The sequence below is a fragment of the Chiloscyllium punctatum genome, chromosome 39 (assembly GCF_047496795.1).
Source record: "Chiloscyllium punctatum isolate Juve2018m chromosome 39, sChiPun1.3, whole genome shotgun sequence".
Lineage (NCBI taxonomy): Eukaryota > Metazoa > Chordata > Chondrichthyes > Orectolobiformes > Hemiscylliidae > Chiloscyllium > Chiloscyllium punctatum.
The window spans coordinates 31952405-31976324 of NC_092777.1; the positions used below are offsets into that span (position 1 = coordinate 31952405).

Below are 23920 nucleotides of genomic sequence, written 5' to 3' on the forward strand. Positions count from 1 at the left end.
TAAATGAATCTACCATGCCTTCCTGTACCACCTCTGCTGGCAACCCATTCCAGGCACCTACCACCCTCTGCATAAAGTACTAGCAGTGTGTATCCCCACCTTAAACTTTTCTTGAAAGTGTGACCTCTCGTTATAGAATCCTTCACCCTGGGGAAAAGCTTATCTGCAGTGTCTATACCGTTCATGATTTTGTAGGCCTCCATCAGGTTTCCCCACACCCCCCCCCCCCCGCCCCAAAATCTCCTTTTTCTACAACAATCCTAACCTACTCAACCTCTCTTCATAGCTAGCACCTTCCATACCAGGCAACATCCTCGTAAATCTTCTCTGCACCCTCTCCAAAGCGTCCACATCCTTTTGGCCACATCTGTGGCGACCAGAACTGTACACCATATTCCAAATGCGGCCAAACCAATGTCTCGTACAATTTTAACATGACCAGCCAGCTCTTATACTCAACACCCCGTCAGATGAAGGCGACCATACCATATGCTTTTTTGACCACTCTATCCACCTGTGCAGCAGCCTTCAGGGTACAATGGACCTGCACTCCCAGATCTCTCTGCTCATTAACTTTTCCCCAAGGCTCTTCCATTTACTGTATAATGCACTCTAGAATTAGACTTCCCCAAAATGCATCACCTCACTTTTGCCTAGATTGAACTCCATCTGCCACTTCTCCACCCAATTCTCCAGTCTATCTATTCCAGATCATTTATGTATATTTCAAACAAGTGGCCCCCGCAAAGATCCCTGTGGAACACCACTGGTCACCTTTCTCCATTTTGAGAAACTCCCTTCAGCTGCTCCTGTCTCCTGTTGCTCAACCAGTTCTTTATCCACCTAGCTGGAACATCCTGCACACCATGTGACTTCACTTTCTCCATTAGTCTACAATGGGGAACCTTATCAAAGGCCTTACGAAAGTCCATGTGTACAACATCAACAGCCCTTCCTTCACCTAGCAACTTGGTCACTTCCTCAAAGAACTCTACTAAGTTGGTAAGGCACTATCCCCCCCAAAAAACCATGTTTCCAATTCATGGAACAGGCAACAAGAACTTTGAAGATGTCACTGGGAGATGTTTTTTATGACCCTTGACATTTCTCAGCCTCTCAGCTATAACTAGTTTAGAAATAATGGGATTTTGAAAAAAATGCTGAGATAATTATGGGGAATTATAAATCTTGCTATAAAGTTGGCAATTCAACGTCAGTGTGTGTCTGTGTCTGTTAGGGGAAGTGGAGGGGCAATAACAAAAAGGGAACCCAGGAGCCGAATGCATTCTGCATTCTTGACAAGATTCCAAGAGCCACCTTTCTGGAACCATTCCAGGAACAAGCCATTTTACATCTAATAATTGGTCATAAGGCAGGCAAAGCTAACGGCCTTAAAGTTACCCTAATTCTCCATTGTTATTACTGTTAGTGTAAGTTTCCAAAACTAAAGGAGGATGACAAAAATGAAAAGAAATTGAGATCAAGAGGGACGAGCAAAATGACAAAACCTTTACAAGGAAGCACTGAAAACTAAGAATAGCTAAAGTAACACTGTGTCCTTAAAGATCAAAATGGATGCAAATAAAGGGAAAAAGGGAATTTCAGACCTCCAATCTGGGCTCTGCATTGGTTTTAATAAGGTTTCCCAAGTAATACAAAATCAAATCATCATGGAAAAGATAATAATTTTTAATTTAAAAATGCTCTAGGTAATTTAATTCAAATTAAAAAACATTAATAATTCCCCTCAACCCAATGGTCGCATCCTATTTCTGAAAAAGAACTGCAAAAAACAAAAAATAGAGAATGAATCATTTTCCTAAATTACCTACTTTCTGGAAAAAGGTCCCAGTGGGTTGGGAAAAATGCAATATCATACCTCTACTCAAGAAAGGAAATAGACAAAACAACAAACTGTAGGAACAGTGAGTTTATAAGACCAAAACAAAATCTACAAAAAGGACATAGCACCAGCATACTTAGAAAACAATACAAGTGGACAGAATAGACAAGGCTTTACAAAGGGAAAGCATTCTTTAACATCAAAGTCGTAACAAGATAAGAGGGGAACTTGCAGACAGACTGTATTTAGATTTCCAAAGAGCAGAGAAATACTTCAAAAAAGCTAACTATATATTGGGTGATACCTTAACAAAGGCTCCTGAGACAGCACCTTCCAAACCACAACACTGCCATCTGGAAGAGGAGCAACAAAATTTGGAACACCATCTTCAAGCTCAATCCAACTCACTCATCATCCTGACCTTTAACTGTATCATTGCTTCACTGCTGCTGGATCAAAATCCTGAAACTCACTCCCCAATGAGAACCTACACCAAGTTGACTACACCAGTTCAAGATTGCCACCACTTCAAGGGCAACAAGGAATGGACAATAATTGATGGCCCAGGCAGTGATACTTACACCCCACAAGCTTTCATAGATAGAGAGTTAGTTACTACAAAAGAAGTTGAAAGGTGAAGTTATGAAGTTGAAAGTGTGTACTAAAGCTTGAGAGAGAGTGAAGGCTGTTTTGGCAGTGAGAGTTTGCAAGGAGACTGACTAGCAGTCTCAGTATTGGAAAATTGAAAATATGTAACATTTGGCTGTCAACTGGATACCTCCATTTTTTTGCCCATGACTTGAATTCAACCAGTTTGCATTATGCTCCAGGATACTAAAACCCAATTAAATTTGAATTTTATGAGTTTTAACAACATTGAACCAATGAGAGGATCTGATGTTTGGTCTATAAATAAGCTGGCATTTTGAGAGCTAGCCAGAGACAGAGACAGAGTGACCAGCTGCCATCATCAGATTGACTGCCTGAAAAACACTTAAAGTACCTTCTTCAAAAGAAACATTTTTTTGCAGCAGAAGACCAAAAAAACGACAGGGATTAGATTAGATTATTTACAGTGTGGAAACAGGCCCTTCGACCCAATAAGTCCACACCGACCCACCAAAGCGGAACCCACCCAGACCCATTCCCCTGCATCCCCTACTATGGGAAATTTAGCATGGCCAATTCACCTAACCTGCACATTTTTGGACTGTGGGAGGAAACTGGAGCACCCAGAAGAAACCCATGCAGACACAGGGAGAATGTGCAAACTCCACATCGAGTCACCTGAGGTGGGAATTGCACCTGGGCCTCTGGTGCTGTGAGGCAGCAGTGCTAAAGTTGCAGTAAATTTTAATATGGATCAATATATTCTTATAGTAGAGTGGGAAGTAGATAACAGATAGATTTATAAAAATAGTTTGTAAACAGTCACTCATCCTTTAACAGATTATGAGGAGAGGTGAGCTTCTCAGAGTTTGGTTAAATTAGCAGAAGGGGTTACTGCTGTATCTAACGGGATAGTTTTCAGATAAACTAATTCTGTGAAATGCCACAGGGATCAGAATTGGGGCCTCAACTATAACCAATTTATATGGATGACTTGAAGTTATCAGCAAATTTAGCTATGAGTGAAATTGGAAAGCAAGCTGTGAACTTGGTGCATCAAGCATAGAGGGGTTTAAAAAAAAGGTTGTAGACTGGTTAAGGGGATTAAAAAAAAATGGACAAATGAGTATATTTATGGGAAAAAATGGAGGGTGTTCACAATGGCAGGTAGAGTATAAATATTATGATTTTCTATAGACAAGCTGAAGAACACAATAGTAGGAGTCTGCCCATCTTTGAGGGATTGAAATGTTGGCATGAAGGTCCAGCAACTAATTGGAAAAGCAAATGGATTATTGCCTTCTCTTACAAGGGGGCGGAAGTGAGACTGAAGAGCAGAGAGAAGAAAGTAGAGAGGTCTTTGTACAACTGCACAAAACATTCACAAGTGAAGCTGAACTATCATGTACTGTTTGATCTCCCTACTTGAGGGATATGGTTATATTGGAAGCAGTTCAGGGGAGGTTCACTGGGCTAGCTCCGGAGATAAAGGAAGTTACCATTTATGAGAACTGAACGAACGAATTGGATCTGCATCCAAGAGGAGTTAACAAGGATTGGAGTTGAAGAGGTGACCATACCGAAACGTCCAGGATTCTCAGAGATCGGCAAATTAAATATTGAGGATGCTTTTTCCTTGTGGGGGAAATCTAGATCTATGTGGCACATTTTCAGTATAAATCATAATATTTATACTCTATCTGCCATTGTGAACACCCTCCATTTTTTTCCCCATAAATATACTCATTTGTCCACTTTTTAAAAATACCCTTAACACAGGTTCTGAAATGTCTGGCTTAATCTACTTGAAGCAGCTTTTAAAAAAAAAGTTCTTTAAAAAAAAACTTATACAATCAAAGAGGAGTGGCTAATTCTCCCAGCTCACCTTTCTGGGTTTTGGTTTGGTTTGGGTTTTAGCAGTCTGGCTGTTCAGAGCATGCAGTTAGTCGTTTTGAGGCTGCTGGTCAAAGAAACAGCGACATGAAAGGAGGTGTTCCATTCTGAATCTGTCTGCCATCTCTCGGTCTCTCCTGTAAGACCCGGTGTGTGATTTTCTCCTTTATGCAAAGCAGTGTTCGTGGGGTTTGTTCTCAGCATTCAGAACAGCATGATTAGGTTGAGATTGTCTGTTTGATTTTCGGATAGGTTAGGTTATTCTATAGTCTGTTCTCTTTTGTTTGTGCTTTGTTCGGTAATCTTGCAAATAAATTCTGATTTGTTTAAAACAAAGCAATTGGGCCAGCTGCATCACTACCTTCCACCTGCTTAAAACAACTAGCAGAGTTAGGGTCTGGGCTAATTTCTTGAAATGTTTTGAAGGGGTCTGGCCTGATCCATGACAGACTAGGGGCTCTTTGCGGGATTTTTTTCTGTGGTTCCAAGACAGTGAGTGGTGGATGCTAGTGTCTTTTGTTCCAGATGGTTTAAAACAGTGCTTGGGATAGCAATAGCTCTTTCAGTCACTAAGCGTTTTTTTTGGGGGTGGAAGAAGTGACTTTGGGAGTTTTACAAAAGGTGAGTTAGGCCAAGGTGCAGGAATTAGCAGACACAGTCAGGGATTAAGGCTGCCTCCTTCCACGAGGAAAGGAGAAATAGCTCAACATTTAAAGATTGCTGAAAACACCATCGGAATATTTTGAGATAAGGGTGGCACAGTGCTTCAGTGGTTAGCAATGCTACCTTGCAGCACCAGGAATCCGGGATTGGTTCTAGCCTCAGGTGACTGTGTGGAGTTTGCACATTCTCCAACTTCTGTGCAGGATTCCTTCAGGTATTCAGATTTTCTCCCACAATCCAAAGATGCTCAGGTTAGCTGAATTGACCATGCTAAATTGACCGTAGTGTTCAGGGACGTGTAGGCTCGGTGCATTAATTAGGGTAAACCAAGTTAAGAGGTTTGGGGAATAGGTCTTTGGGGGGGCGGGGGTTGAAAAGAATTACTCTTCAGAAAGTCGGTGGGGACTTGTTGGGCTGAAGGGCTTAATAAATACCTATACCCAAAAACAAAAAAAAAAAGGTGACCAAAGAAAGAAACTGTTTATTTCCAATTAAAAACAAAATGTCAACATGTCAATACTTGAAATCAAGCATCTTGATCTGCAAGGCAATTAAGTGATTGAACAGAAATGAGACTGATCCCTTCTATCATAGTAATCAATTACAACAAAATCCGTTTGAGACAGAATGACAAAGAAGCTCATTAAGAGCATAACATTGAGCAAATGAGCCAATATGATAAACCAATTCACTTGCCAGTAAAAAGGTTATTTCACATATCATCCTTCACAGGCATTGCAAAAAAAATAGAAGTTATAGTTTATGGTAGCACACTCTTCCTTGCATTGCTGAAGGAAGATTTCTTTTTGTGGTGGCAGTTCGTTTGTACACAAAACTGAACAGAAAAAAAATCCCTTGGACTTTCAGTCTGATCTTAACTGGTTTGGTGGCAGATCACAGGCCTATATCATGGATTGAAGTTCCAGCCCAGGATTTCAGGTAACTATTCAGTGGGAGAATGAGTGCTGCACTGCTCAGGGACATCATTGGAATATAGTGTTGAATATATTCAGTTGAAGTCCGTGGGATTATCCAAAGTGCAGGAAAGAGTGCCTGCTGTTTGGTTAACATGTATTTCTCAACTAGCACTAAAACAGATAATCTGGCCATTCATCTAAAATGCCCACTGATAAGCTGTTGCATTTCCCTATCCAATGACACCCAAAAGAATGAGTACACTGGACAACAGAACTGGGCTGAACTCTGATATTTCCTACAGATTAACAGATTGGTAACAGGCTAGACTGTCAATAAACAGCCAGTTAAACATTTTTAGCAATCTGCCAAATACAAAAAAAGGACAGAGCCCAGCAACATGACATGTGGAGGAGAATATGAGAAGCTAACTAACCTTGTTAAATTGGAACAGGTCCTGTTTGATGCGCTCCCGGTTAAGCTCATGTCCGTGTCTTCGGAATCTCTTCATTGTTCTAGTTTAGTAGAGGGAGCACAGCTATCAATTGTTCGTTCCTGGAAGGGGGGGGGGGGGGGGGGGGGGGGGGAAAACAAACAACAACCTAGATAGTTTAATCAAAGAGGCTCCTCCCCTTCCATCTGTCCCTATGACAGGTATTCTCAGCTGCACTAAGCCCTACACAGGCAGATCATCCAACATTCTCTTTGTCATATACAGGCTACCAAGATGACTTCATTCTTAGTTGGCCAGCATTCAGTTACCAATCATTAACTCAACTCAATGTTTACAGAAGCACACATCAAACAGTGCTTCTAATACTCTTAGGACATCTGATGTGCTGTATAATCAATCAGTTAACATAACCAACATTGCCTTACTTATTGGACTCTTTCATGTGTGTTATTTCTCTTCTAATACTTACCGTCCTGAAGGTGTTGGTCCTGGCGATGGATCTGGGCTACAGGCACTAGTTGGTGTGCCAAAGACTACTAATAAGATACGATCCTTATTCATGGATAGCAATGGTCAGAACAGGCCCTAGTCTGCGATTCAACAACCAGTCAGGACTCAAATACACAGAGTTGTGTTGCAGTGATAGGATGTAGTTAGCCAAATTACAGCTCTCTGTAGCAGGTTCTGCTCATTTAGATTTAGCTTCACATACAACAGTTGTATTCCAGTTGATTATCAATGCATTTATTCACACTACAGAGTTTTAAAAAGGTGAATAAGAGCAGCACAATCTGGGTCAAAGTCCAGCAGATATTGATTCATGCTCAGTAGCACAATATACACCCAGTTTCTAGCACAATTACTCATGGGACCAGAAACAAGAATCAAGATTTCCTTCCCTCGTCATGCAGCAGAAAGGCCTATGGAAGAATCTATTCCCCTTCTCAGCCCTAATGTGCAAAGGTATACCAGCTTACAAGATAACATTGCTCATGAAGCTTGCTTCCTCTATCATCCTAATTAAACCATTTGCTGGGTCTGCACAGTTGTGTGGGACAGGAAAACCAACCTTCTTAAGTCTAAGATATTTCCTAATATTTAATCTTTTCAGATCCATAGACAACATGTATACCTAGCTGACTCACTGGAGAGCTTTTAAACCCTCAATAGACAATAAATTGAAGGCCACCAACTGACCCTAGGAAAAAAAACCAAGAGCATTTAGCAAGGTACATAGTTTATCAGAAATTACAGTTGGAAACAGACGCAGGAACAACCAGGAGTGGTAAACACATTCAATGCTGCGAGGCATGAGACAAGCCAACCCACAAATGAGACGAGTGAGTGAGTGAGTGATACACAGACCAAGGGCAGCAGCATGGGCCATAAGCAACCGTATCCAGTATTAATTGACTCCCCAGAAGACTTGAGTTTTACCTCAACCTAAAAAAGTTTCAAGTACTCAGTCTAAGTTAACACCAGAGGCATTAAAAGCATTTCTTGCTTTCTGCTTCTGATAGTGCATGTGCTTAGAGGCACTAAGTGCTCCCCTATTTCCATGACACAACTAAACGCAATCTTTTATCACAGCTCACTACCATGACTAAAAAAAGGGTAGGACTTAGTAAATGATTCATGACATGAATGTGTAGTATACCCTGTAAAAATCACCAAAATGTTCCCCTAGTGCTGAGAAAGCAGAGTATTTTAATGGTTCATTCACCTGTGTTGGCAACTAAATGTATCTTGCAAGACAGCAAGTGCGATGATAGAGATGATCTTATACCGATTGTACAGAGATAGAATTATTGGAGATTGATCCGTGCTTAAATTTAGTCACAACGTTGGAACAGAACTGGCTGATCTATCAGCCAGCATCTGAGGACAGGCAGACAACAGTAGGTTTAGAGGAATTTCTCACTCCACGACCAACTGTGCTTCCAGCTTCAGACTTCTGACAATTTATTTTAAAATACTGTAGAGCCCAGGCAGGTTGTAGTTACTAAGCAGCTGGTTAGAATGCTCACTGCAGAATTAAACCAAAACTTGCCGAATTCAAGAGCCAGTGTGACCATTACATACATTTATATAGAACAAATCTTATTTCAAGTTCTCAAAATTAAGAGCTGGCAAGTTGTGTTGCAGTACAATTCTGCTTACTGTTTTTGAAAATGCTCTACAATACATTGTCACATGCTCAGAGAGAAGAATGGCCAGGCTAGTTTCTGTATACTGCCATAGAGGTCTGCGATTGTACCAAGGAGGACAAGGGACAGGGAGGCATAAGCAATTCTTACTAGTCTGCTGCACCTAATTAGATTCTTAACCAAACAGCAGTTTCTTATCCTCATTTGCCAAGGACTTGTATCTCAAACATCAGAACACAGAAGCAGGAAGGGGTGGGTCATTTGGCCTGGTCTACAAAATAAGATCTGCTCCAAATTTTTTGGAGGTGGTAATGAGCAGGCTAGATAAAGGAGAATCAATGGACGTGAATTATTTGGATTTCCAGAAGGCACTGCACAGAAAGCTACTAAATAAGGAAGATGGTGTTAGCATCTAGGTAGTAGCAGGGAAAGGGGATTAGCTGACTGGCAGAAGGCAAAGAGTGGGGATAAAGGGACCTTTTCCAAGGTGGCAGCTAGTAACTAGTGGATTTGTGCAGGGGGCAGTGTTGGGACCACAATTATTCACAGGACAAATTAAGTGATCTGGATGAGGGGAGTGAGGACATTGGTGCGAAGTCTTGCAGATGACAGATAGGTGGAGGGACAAGTGAATTGGAGGGAGTTGAGACTGCAAAAAAATACTTGGACAGAAAAGATAGTGGGCAAAGAAGTGGCAGATGGAATACAATGTGGGAAGTGTGAAATAATACATTTTGGGAGGAAAATGACTATTTTCTGAACTGGGAAATACTTCAAACGTTTGAAGTGCAAAGGGAGTTCGGAGCCCGAATTCAGGACTCTCAAGGTTAAGATGCAGATTCAGTTGGCAAATGCCATATTAGCATTAATTTCAAGAGGGGTAGAAAACTTAAGCTCAGCAGTACATACCTTCTCAAGTACGGCTCTGGTTAGATTGCATTTGGAATTTTGACAGCAGTTTTGGGCCCCATAATCAAAGGAGCATGCATTGTCATCAGACAGGGTCCAGAAGTGGTTTACAAAAATTATTCTGGGGAATGAAAGGCTTATCACTGAGGAACAGTTGAGACCTCTGGGTTTGTACTGAGTTGAAGGACAAGGGGAATCAGATTGAAGCTGACAGAAGAGAGACAGACCTGGGTAGAGTGGACATGGAAAAGTCATTTCAATTAGGAGGAGACACTAGGGCCCATGTGCATAGTCTCAGTGAAGGGATGACCATTTAGAACTCCCATGAGAAATTTTTCCAGCCAAAAAAAAAACATTGCGAATCTGTGGAATTCACTGCCAGAAGGCCGAGGAGGCCAAGTCATTGAACGTACTTAGGACAGAGATACATCAGTTATTCATTGGCAAGAGGAACAAGGATTATGGAGAGAAGGCTGGACTATGTATATTTCTCAAACTCAATCAGCTACAATAGATTGGCAAAGCAAAGCAAACTATGGGCTGAATGGCCTAATTCTTCTCCTATATGATGGCTGATTAATTGGGGTCTTCATTCCATTTGGGGGCCTGCCCCTACTGCACCCAAAAAACAAAACCTAGACACCCTTGTCTGAAAAATCCATTTCAAAAATTCTATGTGAATCTTCAAAAGGCTGTTGACAGAAAATAAGGATTATGCACAAGCTTAACAGGATTGTAAGTACTAAATTGTCAAATTGCAGACAGCACTTTCCTACTAACAAATCATTACGTAGGAGGTGTGACATAGCAGGCTACAATGACATGTACGTATTTACGACCCTCCAAAACCATGACCTATGGCTGTGTTGGAAACTTCATCATAAAATCGTGAAATTTGCAGTATTACTCATAACAGCTGATATGCAACCATCAATCCTAGTTACCTTCTGATCAACTTGTTGACTATTATTATACACCTCAGGAGCAAGTGGGAATTGTACCAGGGCCTCCAGGCTCAGTAAGGAACACTGCCACTGTGCTCCAAGAATCTTTGGTCCAAATCCCACTTTCTTCTTCTTGTTGCAATGTTTCATAGGTCATCACCTATCCAAATACTTTTCAAACAGAGGGGATATCTGCCTTGACTATCTGTTCAAGCGCAGTTTCAGATCCCCAGCACTTAAACTCATCCATGTAATAAATTATGCTAACATTCGACAGTTATCGATGGGGCAAGGGCAAGTATAATGCAATCAGGCAAGAATTAGGATGCATAGAATGGGGTAGCAAAATGCAGGGGATGCAGTCAATGGAAATGTGGAGCTGGTTTAAGGAACAGATATCGCGTGTTCTTGATAGGCATGTCCTTGTCAGGCAGGGAGGAAGTGATAAGGTAAGGGAACTGTGGTTCACAATAGAAATTGCATCTCTTGTTACGAAGGAGGTGGCTTGTATGTTGATGACGTAAGATGGTTCAGATGAGGCGACAGAGTTACAGATCAGCTAGGAGAGATTTAAAAAAAAGTCAAGAAGAGCAAAGAGAAGACATGAGCAGTCTTTAGCAAATAGAATAAAAGGAGAACTCTAAAGCTTTCTATCAGTATGTGAGGAATAAAAGAATGATTAGGGTAGGAATAGGGCCAAAGACAGAAGTGGGAGTTGGAGTGTGGACCCTGTGGAGATCAGAGAGGTACTAAACAAACATTTTTCATTGGTTTTCACTCAGGAAAAGGAGAATATTGTTGAGGCGAAAAATGAGGTACAAGATATTAGACTAGAAAGAATCAAGGTTAGTTACAAATAGGTGTTATCAATTCTTGAAGGAGTGAAAGTAGACAAGTCGCCTGGGATGGATGGGATTTATCAGAGGATTCTCTGGGAAGCTAGGGAGGAGATAGCAGAGCCTTTGGCTTCGATATTTGAGTTGTCATTGTCTACAGGTTTAGTACCTGAGGACTAGAGGATTGCAAATGTGCCCTTGTTCAAGGGCAGCAGAAATGACCCAGATAATTATAGACCAGTGAGCCTTACTTCTGCTGTAGGAAAGGATTATAAAGATTTAAAATCATCTAGCAAGCAACAATTGATTTCAGAAAGTCAACGTGGTTTCTTCAAGGGCAGGTAGTGTCTCACAAACCTCAGGTTTTGTGAGAAGGTGACCAAGCATGTAGTTGAGGGTAGGGCAGTTGACATAGTATACATGGACTTCAGTAAAGGCCTTAGATAAGGTTCCACATGGTAGGCTGTTGAAGAAAATACAGAGGCATGGAATGGAGGGTGATTTAGTTGTTTGGGTTAGAAACTAGCTTTCTGAAAGAAGGCAGCGAGTGGTGGTTGATAGAAAATATTCAGCCTGGAGTCCAGTTACTGGTGGTGTGCCACAAGGATCTGTTTTGGGACCACTGCAGTTTGTCATTTTTATAAATGACTAGACACAGGCATTGGTGGATGGGTTAGTAAATTTGCAGACGACACTAAAGTCGGTGGAGTAGTGGACAGTTTGGAAGAATGTTACAGGTTGCAGGGGAACTTGGATAAACTGCAGAATTGAGCTGTGGGGTGGCAAATGGAGTTCCATGCAGCTTAGTGTGAGGTGATGCACTTTGGGAAGAATAACAGGAAGGCAGAGTACTGGGTCAATGGAAAGATTCTTGAAAGTGTGGATGTGCAGAGGGATCTTGGAGTCCATGTACATAGATCCCTGAAAGTTGCCACCCAGGTGGATAGTGCTGTTGAGATGGCATACACAGTGTGTTAGGTTTCATTCGTAGAGGGATTGAGTTCTGGAGCTGCAATATCGTACTGCAACAATACAAAATGCTGGTGCGGCCACACTTGGGAATATTGTGTACAGTTCAGGTCCCGAAATTTTGGGAAGAATGTGGAAGTATTGGAAAAGGTGCACAGAAGATTTACCAGGATTTTGCCTGGTCTGGAGCGAAGGGCTTATGAGAAAAGGCTGAGAGACTTGAACTTATTCTCAGTGGCAAGGCGGCAGCGCAGAGGGGATTTGATAGAGAAATACAAGATGATCAGAGGATTGGATAGGGTAGACAGTGAAAGTCTTTTTCCGAGGATGATAACATCTGCGTGTACGAGGAGGCATAACTACAAATTGAGGAGTGATAGATTTAAGTCAGAGGCAGGTTCTTTACACAGAGTGATAAGGGTGTTGAATGCCCTACCTGCTAATATAGTCACCTCAGCCACATTAGGGGGATTGAAACAATCCTTCGATAAGCACATGGACGATTTTGGGATAGTGTAGGGGGACGAGCTGAGAATAATTCACAGGTTGGCACAACATCGAGGGCTGAAGGGCCTGTTCTGCGCTGTTCTGTTCTATGTTCTACTTGACAAATAACGTGTGACTTGACATGCAATGATTTGGAGATGCCGATGTTGGACTGGGGTGTACAAAGTTAAAAATCACAACACCAGGTTATATTGAAGCACACTAGCTTTCGGAGCGTCACTCCTTTAGCGCCTGATGAAGGAGCGACGCTCCGAAAGCTAGTGTGCTTCCAATTAAACCTGTTGGACTATAACCTGGTGGTGTGTGATTTTTAACTTTGACATCCAATGATTTCATGGTAAATGCAGGTTGATGTAAATGAGCGTTAGTTAAAACTCACACTGTCTCATGGTCAACAGTCAGGCTGGGAGGTTTGTTTTTAAAAGAATGTTTTGTTGAAAAGGCATTTTAAAATCTGTGTTCCATTTCAAGTTGGGCCACGGAATCTTGCATAGTTATCTCCGTAATGGGGACTAATTACATATTCCATGTAAAAAGAAAATGCAGCTCCAACCTGTGTCAATTCTGAACTTCGGTTGAGTATATTTTCTCACTGGCTACTGTCAGGAGCAAGTACATTTAACATTCTAAGATCAAACAATGGAACCTGGCATAAATTTTCTAGAATCAAATTACAGAATTAAGCCACTTTAAACTATTGCGCATGTGCTTAAGCAAATTAGCTAGGCCAATTCACTCACTTCCAAGGTAGTCCCGCAAGCTCTGATCATTATTCCACTTCCTTTTGCAAGTCTCAGTTACCATTACATTACCCCCTGTCACCGTTACATACTAACAGTGCTTCCAGACTTTAACCGCTTAGATCTGAACATTTTCATGTTCTTTAGCCAATAACCCTGAAAAAAAATCCTCCAGTTCCCAATTCTTCCATCATTTGCAAAAATTTCTTTCAATCTAGTCTGTCCACACTCCATGTGAGATTCTCTATGAAAAGTTTCCTCAATTTTAATCCCAACCAGAGAACTCCAGCTTCTCCAATCTAACGATAAAACTAAAATTTTTAATCCTTACAAGCACTCACAATGTTTTACACCTTTTCCTGATGCTCGAATTCTATTCCTCAACATTTTTATTTACAGCTGCTCTCCTACTATTCACACTTCAGCTGAACAGATGGTTTTGCTTTTCTTCCAGTAGCACTCCCTTTGCCGTTTGAAAGCTGTCAATTCCTCTCCTTTCCACATCAATACAGAACATGTGCAGATTTCAAGGCGGGGATCTCCCAGGTGCTTCAACAATACACAAAATATATGGCACTTGTTTCAGAAAAGGGAACTCAACAGAAAATGAAATGTGGAATTCCAGGTAACGAAAGGGGCAGCCACACGGTGACTATGTAAGGGGTTAGAAATTAAAAAGCTCGGCAAATTGAAGGGTAGGGTGTTAATGATAGGAAGGGGTAAAGGCCATTGAGAAAATAAAGACAAGAACTTTAAAGCTAGAGCCAGTCAAGTAGGTCAAATGAACACACAGGGTTGATGCAGAAACAGAACTGGTTTCAAGACAGGCAGTACTTTGTGGCTGCAGGTTTACAGAGATTGGAAAAACAAAAAAGGGGGCATCTGGCTAGGAGAGTATTGAAATAGTCCAATCTAAATTCTCACATCTTCACTACTTTCCTGCCTTAGCCTTTGCAAGGAAGGATTTTCAATTTCCATCCCATCTAAACTTAGCTTGCTTTCTCATTTTGGTCCTGTTCCTTCACAATCACTCCTTGACTTTGTCATCTCACATGGCCTCAACTCTTCTCATAAGAGACAGAAATAAAACCTAAAGCTCTGATCACTTCTTTGTTTCACACTTCACCACAAACATCTGTGCCTGCTCCTGGAAAAATGAATTCACTTCCACATACTTCCACAATTTGTACATCCATCTTTGATTTTCTATTCACAGTAATGCTGCTGAAACTGTCACTCTGCTCAAAAATCACATCTTCACATCTCAAAAATCACAAGAGCACTAGTATTGTAACCTAGCATTACCGTCAAATATACTCAAGTAGAAAAAGGGACATGCTTGAATGTTTATGGTAAACAATTAGTTTAGTCATTCATCACCTACCCTCTTCATTAAGAAATCACTCCTGGATACTAAAATGCATTAGAGTGTTTATTCTACAAGCATGCAATGTTCTGCCTCCCACTGATGCTGCAGTTACTATACAGAGAGTTGCGACTTAGATGGTTGTAGGATCAAGGCTCATCCAAAAACCTTCATTTAAGAGCAATACAGAGTATGAAAGCTAGTCTGCCCTCCCAGGTCGATGTCAAAAAGTCCCCTGACATTATTCAGGAGGAGTCGGTAAAGCCTTTAATGAACTTATCACTCTCATGAAATGCTGGCTGTTTTTCCTCAAACATCACTTATCTGCTGAGCACAGACTAGCTGCTATTTCTCCCTCCACCATAATGCAACAAGTCTACTTCACTTGATGGCTTTGAAGACTTCCCAAAAAGAGTATAAAAAGCATTATGAGAATTCAGTTCTCTTGAAATGCAAGAACTTGCATTTATATTCAAAACCACCCCAAGGCACTTTGCAAGAGATAGATAAAAAGGCTCTAAGTGTTGTCAGACTTGGATTAGACTTTTGGAACAAACCAAAAACTTCATATCACACTCTGCTTTGGACACTTGATTCATTTAAAAGCTTATCACCGAAATGATTTTTGCTTTATTTGCAATTACACTGCTGCTTTGCCCAAGCTGTATGGGCTAAGGGTGGACATGCTGTCACCCGAAGGCATTTACAAAGTAGCATTTGCTGGCAATAAGTAGCTGATTAGATCATCAAGTTGTGACCAGTTTAAAAAGGATGACAAGAGCCAGTATGACACTCGCTAACTAAAATGATTAGCTGTTGGAAAGCTGAACAGCTTGCTTGTGAGAATGGCACTGCAGAAGCCTTCAGACAGCGCAAAGGGCAGATGGTGTGGTCCTCTCAAAATACCCTAAGCCTGAAGAATGCTTTTAAAATCAATAAGAAATGTTGCAATTACATGTGCTAACCATCTGTCTCCTGCAGAGAGGTGACAAAAACTTGGAGAAGGGAGAGAGTTTGGAGGAACAAGTCCTGGCAAGCAAAACAATGATCATTTCAATAAGCTCTGCAGACAGGAACCAGTGAATGGCTTTCCCAGTAATTTCCCCTCCATCGAAAACACCAACAGCTTTTTAAAAAGCTGTCGGTGTATAGGGAGAAGCTTTATAAAAAGGGTTAGAGTTTTAAGTATTCAAGTTATATCAACACTAAATTCCAACTATAAAATAAACAACTATTTTCAATTGATAGTAGTTCATCTTAAGCACAGAAACTGGATCGGAGTTTTCTGTTAAGGGTCTAATCAGACAGGTAGATTGAGAAAAAAAAAGTGTGCTGGAATAAAATGAACTCTATAATGAATCAGAATAGTGGGGAGTTGATCTCTATCATGTTACCCCAGTGATGTCTGAAAATGGGTAGATTTTACTTCCTCATGCATGAGGATTATCTGGTAAGGGTTCTGCTTGAATAAAGGAACTTTTGTAAGGAATTGGACATGTTCTGTGTTCTATGTACTTGGGAAATGTTTTATAGCATGATGGGGAAATATCAGGGAAGAGGGACCAAGTCAGATAGCTCTTTCACAAAGCCATTCCACAAACTCCTCCAAATATTATGTCTCAAATCATTCGAAGATTCCTTCTTTGGAGGGAACCAAACTACCATCTCATGGCTTAAATGCTTGGTTTAGTCACTTGATGGCTGAAATGTATTGAACTGTTTTGAAAAACCAAACTAGGAAAGGGATATTGCTTAACTGGCTGCACTTTGAGAGAAGGTCAAATTTCACCCTGAACCAGGCACGCCAGAGTTTTCCTTTCAACCAGTTATCACCATTCTTAGTTTATGGTAAAAAAAAGTACACAAAATAAAAGACTGGATTAGTCTGAAGAACTAAAATGTGCTGGCTAACCCACCAATACTCCACCATTAATGACAAACTAAACAATAATCTAACTAATGAAGTACTTAAAAATTCTTTTGAATTTTTTTTAAAACTGTGTCAATCATTGGGCCAATGTAACATCAGCTTCTAAAAATTGTCAAGTGAGATCACAAAGCTATCCAACTTCACAAACAAACAAACAAACAAACAAAGTCTCTTCCCCTGAATTCTTATCTACTGTCTCTTCCTCATTTAACCCCATACCTTTATTAAAAAGTAACGGCTCAGATTCTCACTTCCACATATGGGGCAGACGTTCCTCTCATTTACTTCAATCAGGTATTTTCCTGGGGATTTTTTGGTGCTTAAGGGCAAACCACCCCCAAGTATTTTGAACCCTGCTTTCAAGAAACTCAGATTTCAATGATTTCCAAGAAAACAACTTAAAAAGCAAGTTATGAAACGCTGGCCTGAAGGACACTTGTGAAAAAGTCATGCTAGTATAGAAATGTTTGTACAAATAGTTTCATACATTATTCTATGATTAATAACATACATTCAGAACAGAGACTTGCTAGAAAAACATGGATGATTCCCCAGAAAACAATAGCCACAGTTGACATCAGCTGAACAACTTGAAAAGGAGAGATTACAGAATATAGATGGCAAACATATATTACCTCCTGGCTGTAATTCAGAGTTGGCTCGTCGTGCTTGTTTTGTAAATGGGAAAAACTGGCAGTTAACTGTAGAATGGGTCAAATATCAGTTCCAAGTTTTCAGCAAAAGTTTAACTTTACTAAGCTACTCGAAAAAAAACCAAGCATGCCATGAAGACAACATTTGAAGGAGCCAGTGTTGGACTGGGGTGGACAAAGTTAAAAATCACAACACCAGATTATAGTCAAACAGGTTTATTTGAAAGCATTAGCTTTCAGAGTGCTGCTCCATCAGGTGGTTGTGGAAGATAAGATCATTAGTCACAGAATTTACTGCAAAAGACCAGTACCAAACAAACAGTGAGCTACTGAAGAAACCTGGACTGTTCAGTGTTCCATCTTTCAGAATGGTTTGTAGGTTTTGGTTCATTAACATATAAATCCCAGAAAGTCTTTTAAGTCACCTTTGAGATAACTTAAGGTTTTATAACAAAAAGGCGATATCTGAGTCCAGAATGCATTAACAAGGTCTGAGTTAGTCGGTACCTCAATCTTGAGTCAGATTGGTTCTATTTCCAAAAGTAGGAATTTATAAAAGATCACATGGATTGGCTGACGACAGGTTGTGTGCTTTTAGAAGAAAAATAGCATGTATCTGCAAATACAAATTCACCCCATAGACTTGTGCAAGTGTAGTGGAGTCATGTGTAGCGTGACATAAACCCAAGGTCCTGGTTGAGGCCATCTTCACGGGTACTGTACTTGGCTATCAGCCCCTGGAGGGACATGGGGCACAGGCGCACACACTATTTGCAGATTCATACTATTTTGCTCAAAACAAAAAGCACACTATCCACATTATATTTTCTAAACTGCAACTTAGCAAATAGAAACAAACAAACGACGCAAGATTGGGATACAAACAAACTCTGACTTAACACCGTTAATGCATTGTCTGAGCTCAGATGTAACTTTTGTTATCAGGAAGGGGACTTAAAAGTAGTTCTGGGATTTACATATTTATGAACTAAACTTGCAACCCACTCTGAAAGGTGGCAGACCTTCCGCCAGGTTTGTTCAATATAATCACTGACACTAATCTTCTGCTTCAAAAGGTCTGTGCCTTATGATCTTGTACTCCACAACCACCTGATCAAGGAGCAGCGCTTTGAAAGCTAGTGCTTCCAGATAAGCCTGTTGGACTACACCTGGTATTGAGAGATTTTTAAAAGAATAAAGACACATCATTCTTCAAAAAAAATTCCCACATACTAGTTCAGCGTGGAAATGCCCCACCAATGTCTAAGTGGTCAACCTACCCTGCAAATGAGGCTCAAGCAGCTTCCAATGCGATAGCACCAAGTCTAATACACAAGTTGCTCACCTGAACCACAGTTACATCACTGGTCTCCAACAGTAGCGCTCAAGACCAGCAGCATAACAATAGATTCAGTTCACTTGCCCATGCTGACCAGATATCCCAACCCAATCTAGTCTCACCTGCCAGCAGCCGGCCCATATCCCTCCAAACCCTTCCTATTCATATCCATCCAAATGCCTCTTAAATGTTGCAATTGTACCAGTCTCCACCACTTCCTCTGGCAGCTCATTCCATACATGTACCACCCTGTCTGGAAAACATTGCCGCCCCCCCCCCCCCCCGAGGTCTCTTTTATATCTTTCCCCTCTCACCCTAAACCTATGCCCTCTAGTTCTGGACTCCCTGACCCCAGGGAAGAGACTTTGTCTATTTATCCTATCTATGCCCCTCATGCTTTTATAAATCTCTAGAAGGTCATACCTCAGCCTCTGACACTCCAGGGAAACCAGCCCCAGCCTATTCAACCTCTCCCTGTAAGTCCTCCAATCCTGGCAACATCCTTGTAAATCTTTTCTGAACCCTTTCAAGTTTCACAACATCTTTCTGACAGGAAGGAGACCAGAATTGCACACAATATTCCAACAGTGGCCTAACCATTGTCAGCCGCAACATGACCTCCCAAACCCTGTACCCAATACTCTGACCAAAGGAAAGCATACAGCTTCTTGACTATCCTATCTACCTGCGACCCCACTTTCAAGGACCTATGAACCTGCACTCCAAGGTCTCTTTGTTCAGCAATACTCCCTTGGACCTTACCATTAAGTGTATACGTCCTGCTAAGATTTGCTTTCCCAAAATGCAGCACCTCACATTTATCTGAAATAAACTCCATCTGCCACTTCTCAGCCCATTGGCCCATCTGGTCCGGATCCTGTTGTAATCTGAGGTAACCCTCTTTGCTGTCCACTACACCTCCAATTTTGGTGTCATCTGCAAACTTAATAACTGTACCTCTTATGCTCGCATCCAAATCATTTATGTAAATAACAAAAAGTAGAGGGCCCAGCACCAATCCTTGTGGCACTCCACTGGTCACAGGCCTCCAGTCTGAAAAACAACCCTCATGATTCTGGCAGCTACATAATACTAATTGCTGATGTTTATTTCAGACTGAATGAGCACTAGGATTCTGGAGGAACTTTCAGAAACATTATAGCCACCAACCAATAAAAGGTTACTATGGTTCAGGGCTTATAGTAGACGAAACTGTTCATGCTTACTATCAAGATTACAGTGGTGCTGGAAAAGCACAGGTCAGGCAGCATCAGAGGTGCAGGAACAACAATGTTTCAGGCAGGAGGAGCTGATGAAGGGCTTTTGCCCAAAACATTGATGTTCCCGCTCCTCTGATACTGCCTGACCTGATGTGCTTTTCCAGCACCACTCCACTCTTGACTCTAATCTCCAGCATCTGCAGTACCCACCTCTGACTTGTTTAGTCTACCTGAAGAGTTTGAACCTTCCCAAAGGTAGAGCATGTGTGGGGTTTTGGAGGTTAGAAGTTTAAACAAAGGTTTTTTAATCTTCTCACTTTCATGCAGTGTTACTTATGCAATTTTTCTAAGACGATGAAGGGGCAGGGAATAATACTTGACCACAATAGCCAAACAAGTCATGAGTCAGATCTGCACATTGGCAAATAAAAGTCAGCCAGTGGGACAGCAACAGGTAAAGATAGGAAAGAATGCCAGGGGCATCCCAAAAGCTCTGAATTGGAGCAAGATTAAGGAACAAAGTTGCAAGAGGGCAGCAAGGTCAATGGCAGTGACTGGCTATGACATGAGTGGAGTGAGTAGGAAGCCAGTATTTTAGGGACAGGATACAACTTAAAAGTTGAGAGAATCCAGAGTTTCACACTAAGCAAAATTCTACTATGCTCACAGTACAACTGACTAAACCAGTTCTGGGAAGTAAACCATTGCCAAAGTACACAAAGGATCATATTACCGAAACCAAAATGAGTGCATCTCTTCCCCACCCACCATCCTCAACTCGCAAATGCTGTTAATGATTCAGCTGCAGAAATGAAATGCAGACAAGTAGTTTACTGTACAACAATGGGGCAGTTCTGATCAGTGATACAAAAACAAAATACTGAAAATAGGAAATAAAAACAAAGTATGGTCTGTCCCAGCGTATCATGGTTGAGGAAGGAGAGAGAAGGGAAGAATACACAGCGGACAATGAAATAGATAATATACCCTTCGTGGCGGACAATTAGACAAGTGAAAACTTCATTGTGAATCATTGCAAATGAATATGCTAAACAAAGCTGGTGAGATAGAAGAGAAAGTCTTGGGCACTGGTTCCATTGGGATTCCATGCCACTAATTTGTTTAAAATTACAAGCGGAAGTTCTCGTGAACATTGTTCAACGAAAATCATTAGTGTCTGAGGCTGGCATGTTACATTTATATGGAGATCACATCCCTCCTGCTTTGAATAAAAATGGACAGTCTAATAAGACAGTCCAATATGAGTCCAATAAGACACATTGAAGTGCCCGAAATATTGTCTGCATATTATGTTGTCTGTGTCCAGTGTCCTCCAGCATAACTACCTCCAGAACAGAACTGTTCCTTTCACTCCTCCACAAGTTACTAATTGATGAGGGCATTTTACTCAGACCAGCCTATTACTACCTCCAAAATGAGAGTCAGGTGAGTTTCACACCACATCTATCCCAAGCTCTAGCTGCCTTGAGGAGATTTAGTGTCGCCAAAGGATCACAGAAATTTTTCTGTCCCAAACCTTCAAATCCCTCACCTTCACATGAGATAACTTTGGCAAACAGAATTAAGGAGAATCCAGAAGGGTTTGTACAAATACATTAAGGACAAAAAAGGGTATCTAGGGAGAGAATAGGGTCCCTCAAAGATCAGCAAGGCAGCCTTTGTGTGGAGCTGCAGGAGTTGGAGGGAGATACTAAACAAGTATTTTGCATCAATAAAAGCAAATTACTGCAGATGCTGGAATCCGAAATCAAAAGAGAAAATGCTGGAAAAATCACAGCAGGTCTGGCAACATCTGTAAGGAGAGAAAAGAGCTGACGTTTCGAGTCTAACTGACCCTTTGTCAAAGTATTTTGCGTCAGTGTTTACTGTGGAAAAGGACATAGATGGCAACATCTTGAAAAATGTCCATATTACAGAGAAGGAAGTGCTGGATGTCTTGAAACGGGTAAAGGTGGATAAATCCCCAGGACCTGATCAGGTGTACCCTAGACCTCTGTGGGAAGCGAGGGAAGTGATTGCTGGGCCACTTTGCTGAGATATTTGTATCATCGATACAGGTGAGGTGCCGGAAGACTGGGGGTTGACTAACGTGGTACCATTATTGAAGAAAGGTGGCAAGGACAAGCGAGGGAACTATAGACCGGTGAGTCTGACACCTGTGGTGGGCAACTTGTTGGAGGGAATCCTGAGGGACTGGATGTACATGTATTTGGAAAGGCAAGGACTGATTCAGGATAGTCAACATGGCTTTGTGCGTGGGAAATCATGTCTCACAAACTTGATTGAGTTTTCTGAAGAAGTAACAAAGAAGATTGATGAGGGCAGAGCAGTAGATGTGATCTATATAGACTTCAGTAAGGAGTGCGACAAGGTGCCCCATGGGAGACTGGTTAGCAAGGTTAGATCTCACAGAATGCAGGGAAAACTAGCCATTTGGATACAGAACTGGTGCAAAAAGGTAGAAGACAAAAGGGTGGTGGAGGGAGGTAGTTTTTCACACTGGAGGCCTGTGACCAGCAGAGTGCCAGAAGGATCAGTGCTGGGTGCACTGATCATTTGCATAAAGTGATTTGCACGGAAAGCATAAGAGGTATAGTTAGTATGTTTGTATATGACACCAAAATTGGAGGTGTAGTGGACAGCAAAGAGGGTTACCTCAGATTACAACAGGATCTGGACCAGATGGGCTGAGAAATGGCAGATGGAGTTTATTTCAGATAAATGCAAGGTGCTGCATTTTGGGAAAGCAAATCTTATCAGGACGTATACACTTAATGGTAAGGTCCTAAGGAGTGTTGCTGAACAAAGAGACCTTGGAGTGCAAGTTCATAGCTCCTTGAAAGTGGAGTCGCAGGTAGATAGGATAGTGAAGGCTGCGTTTGGTATGCTTTCCTTTATTGGTCAGAATATTGAGTACAGGAGTTGGGAGGTCATGTTGAGGCTGTACAGGACATTGGTTAGGCCACTGTTGGAATATTGCGTGCAATTCTGGTCTCCTTCCTATCAGAAAGATGTTGTGAAACTTGAAAGGGTTCAGAAAAGATTTACAAGGATGTTGCCAGGGTTGGAGGATTTGAGCTATAGGGAGAGGCTGAACAGGCTAGGGTTGTTGTCCCTGGAGTATCAAAGGCTGAGGGGTAATCTTATCGAGGTTTTTAAAATCTGAGGGACATGGATAGGATAAATAGACAAAGTTTTTTCTGTGGGGTCGGGAAGCCCAGAACTCGAAGGCACAGGTTTATGGTGAGAGGGGAAAGATATAAAAAGGGACCTAAGAGGTAACTTTTCCCACACAGAGGGTGTTATATATGGAATGAGCTACCAGAGCAAGTGGTGGAGGCTGGTACAATTGCAACATTTAAGAGGCATTTGGATGGGTATATGAATAAGAGTTGAGGAATAAGGGCCAGGTGCTGACAGGTGGGACTAGATTGGGTTGGGATTGCTCGTCAGCATGGACAAGTTGGACTGAAGCGTCTGTTTCTGTGCAGTACATCTCTATGACAAGCACAGACAAGTGGGCGAACAAAAAAAGTATTTTAGCAGTAATGAAAGCTGACAGTTGCAGGAAAAGTAAATCCACTCATGTGGAATTTCCAAAATGAAACAATGTCACATGATGAAAATTAACTTAAAATCATGTTAGGGAGAGGCCAAGAGTTTCAACAGAGGGACCAGTAATGGACCAAAAAACAGAGGTAGATTAGCAGTAAAAAAAAAGGTTGCTGAGCTGTAGGCACAAAACAGAAGATAATGCCAAGAGAGACCTGACTCAAAAGAGCAGCCAGATAGAAACTAATATCCCTTTGTTTACAGGAAAGATAAGGAAGACAAACACAGTTGGAACTGACACTCTTGATCAAAGAAACAACATAGCATGGAGGGAGATAATGTAGTCGATAATGCAAAACTATCGAGAATCCAGGCATAATACTGCAGCTATTATGACTTGTTCACACATC

At 41.4% G+C, this 23920-nt stretch overlaps 1 protein-coding gene across 3 annotated transcripts in view; it reads right to left on the reverse strand.

Annotated features, from left to right (window-relative positions):
• The window catches only part of llgl2 (LLGL scribble cell polarity complex component 2), a 95723-nt gene that overhangs the window by 51827 nt on the left and 19976 nt on the right, over window positions 1-23920 (reverse strand). For 2 of the 3 annotated variants that reach the window (XM_072558398.1, XM_072558396.1), the window contains exon 3: window positions 6360-6478. In XM_072558398.1, the coding sequence (XP_072414499.1) occupies window positions 6360-6434 (75 nt within the window). In that variant the 5' untranslated portion in view covers window positions 6435-6478. The remainder of the gene's footprint in view (window positions 1-6359; window positions 6479-23920) is intronic. The other variant, XM_072558397.1, reaches the window with a different exon arrangement.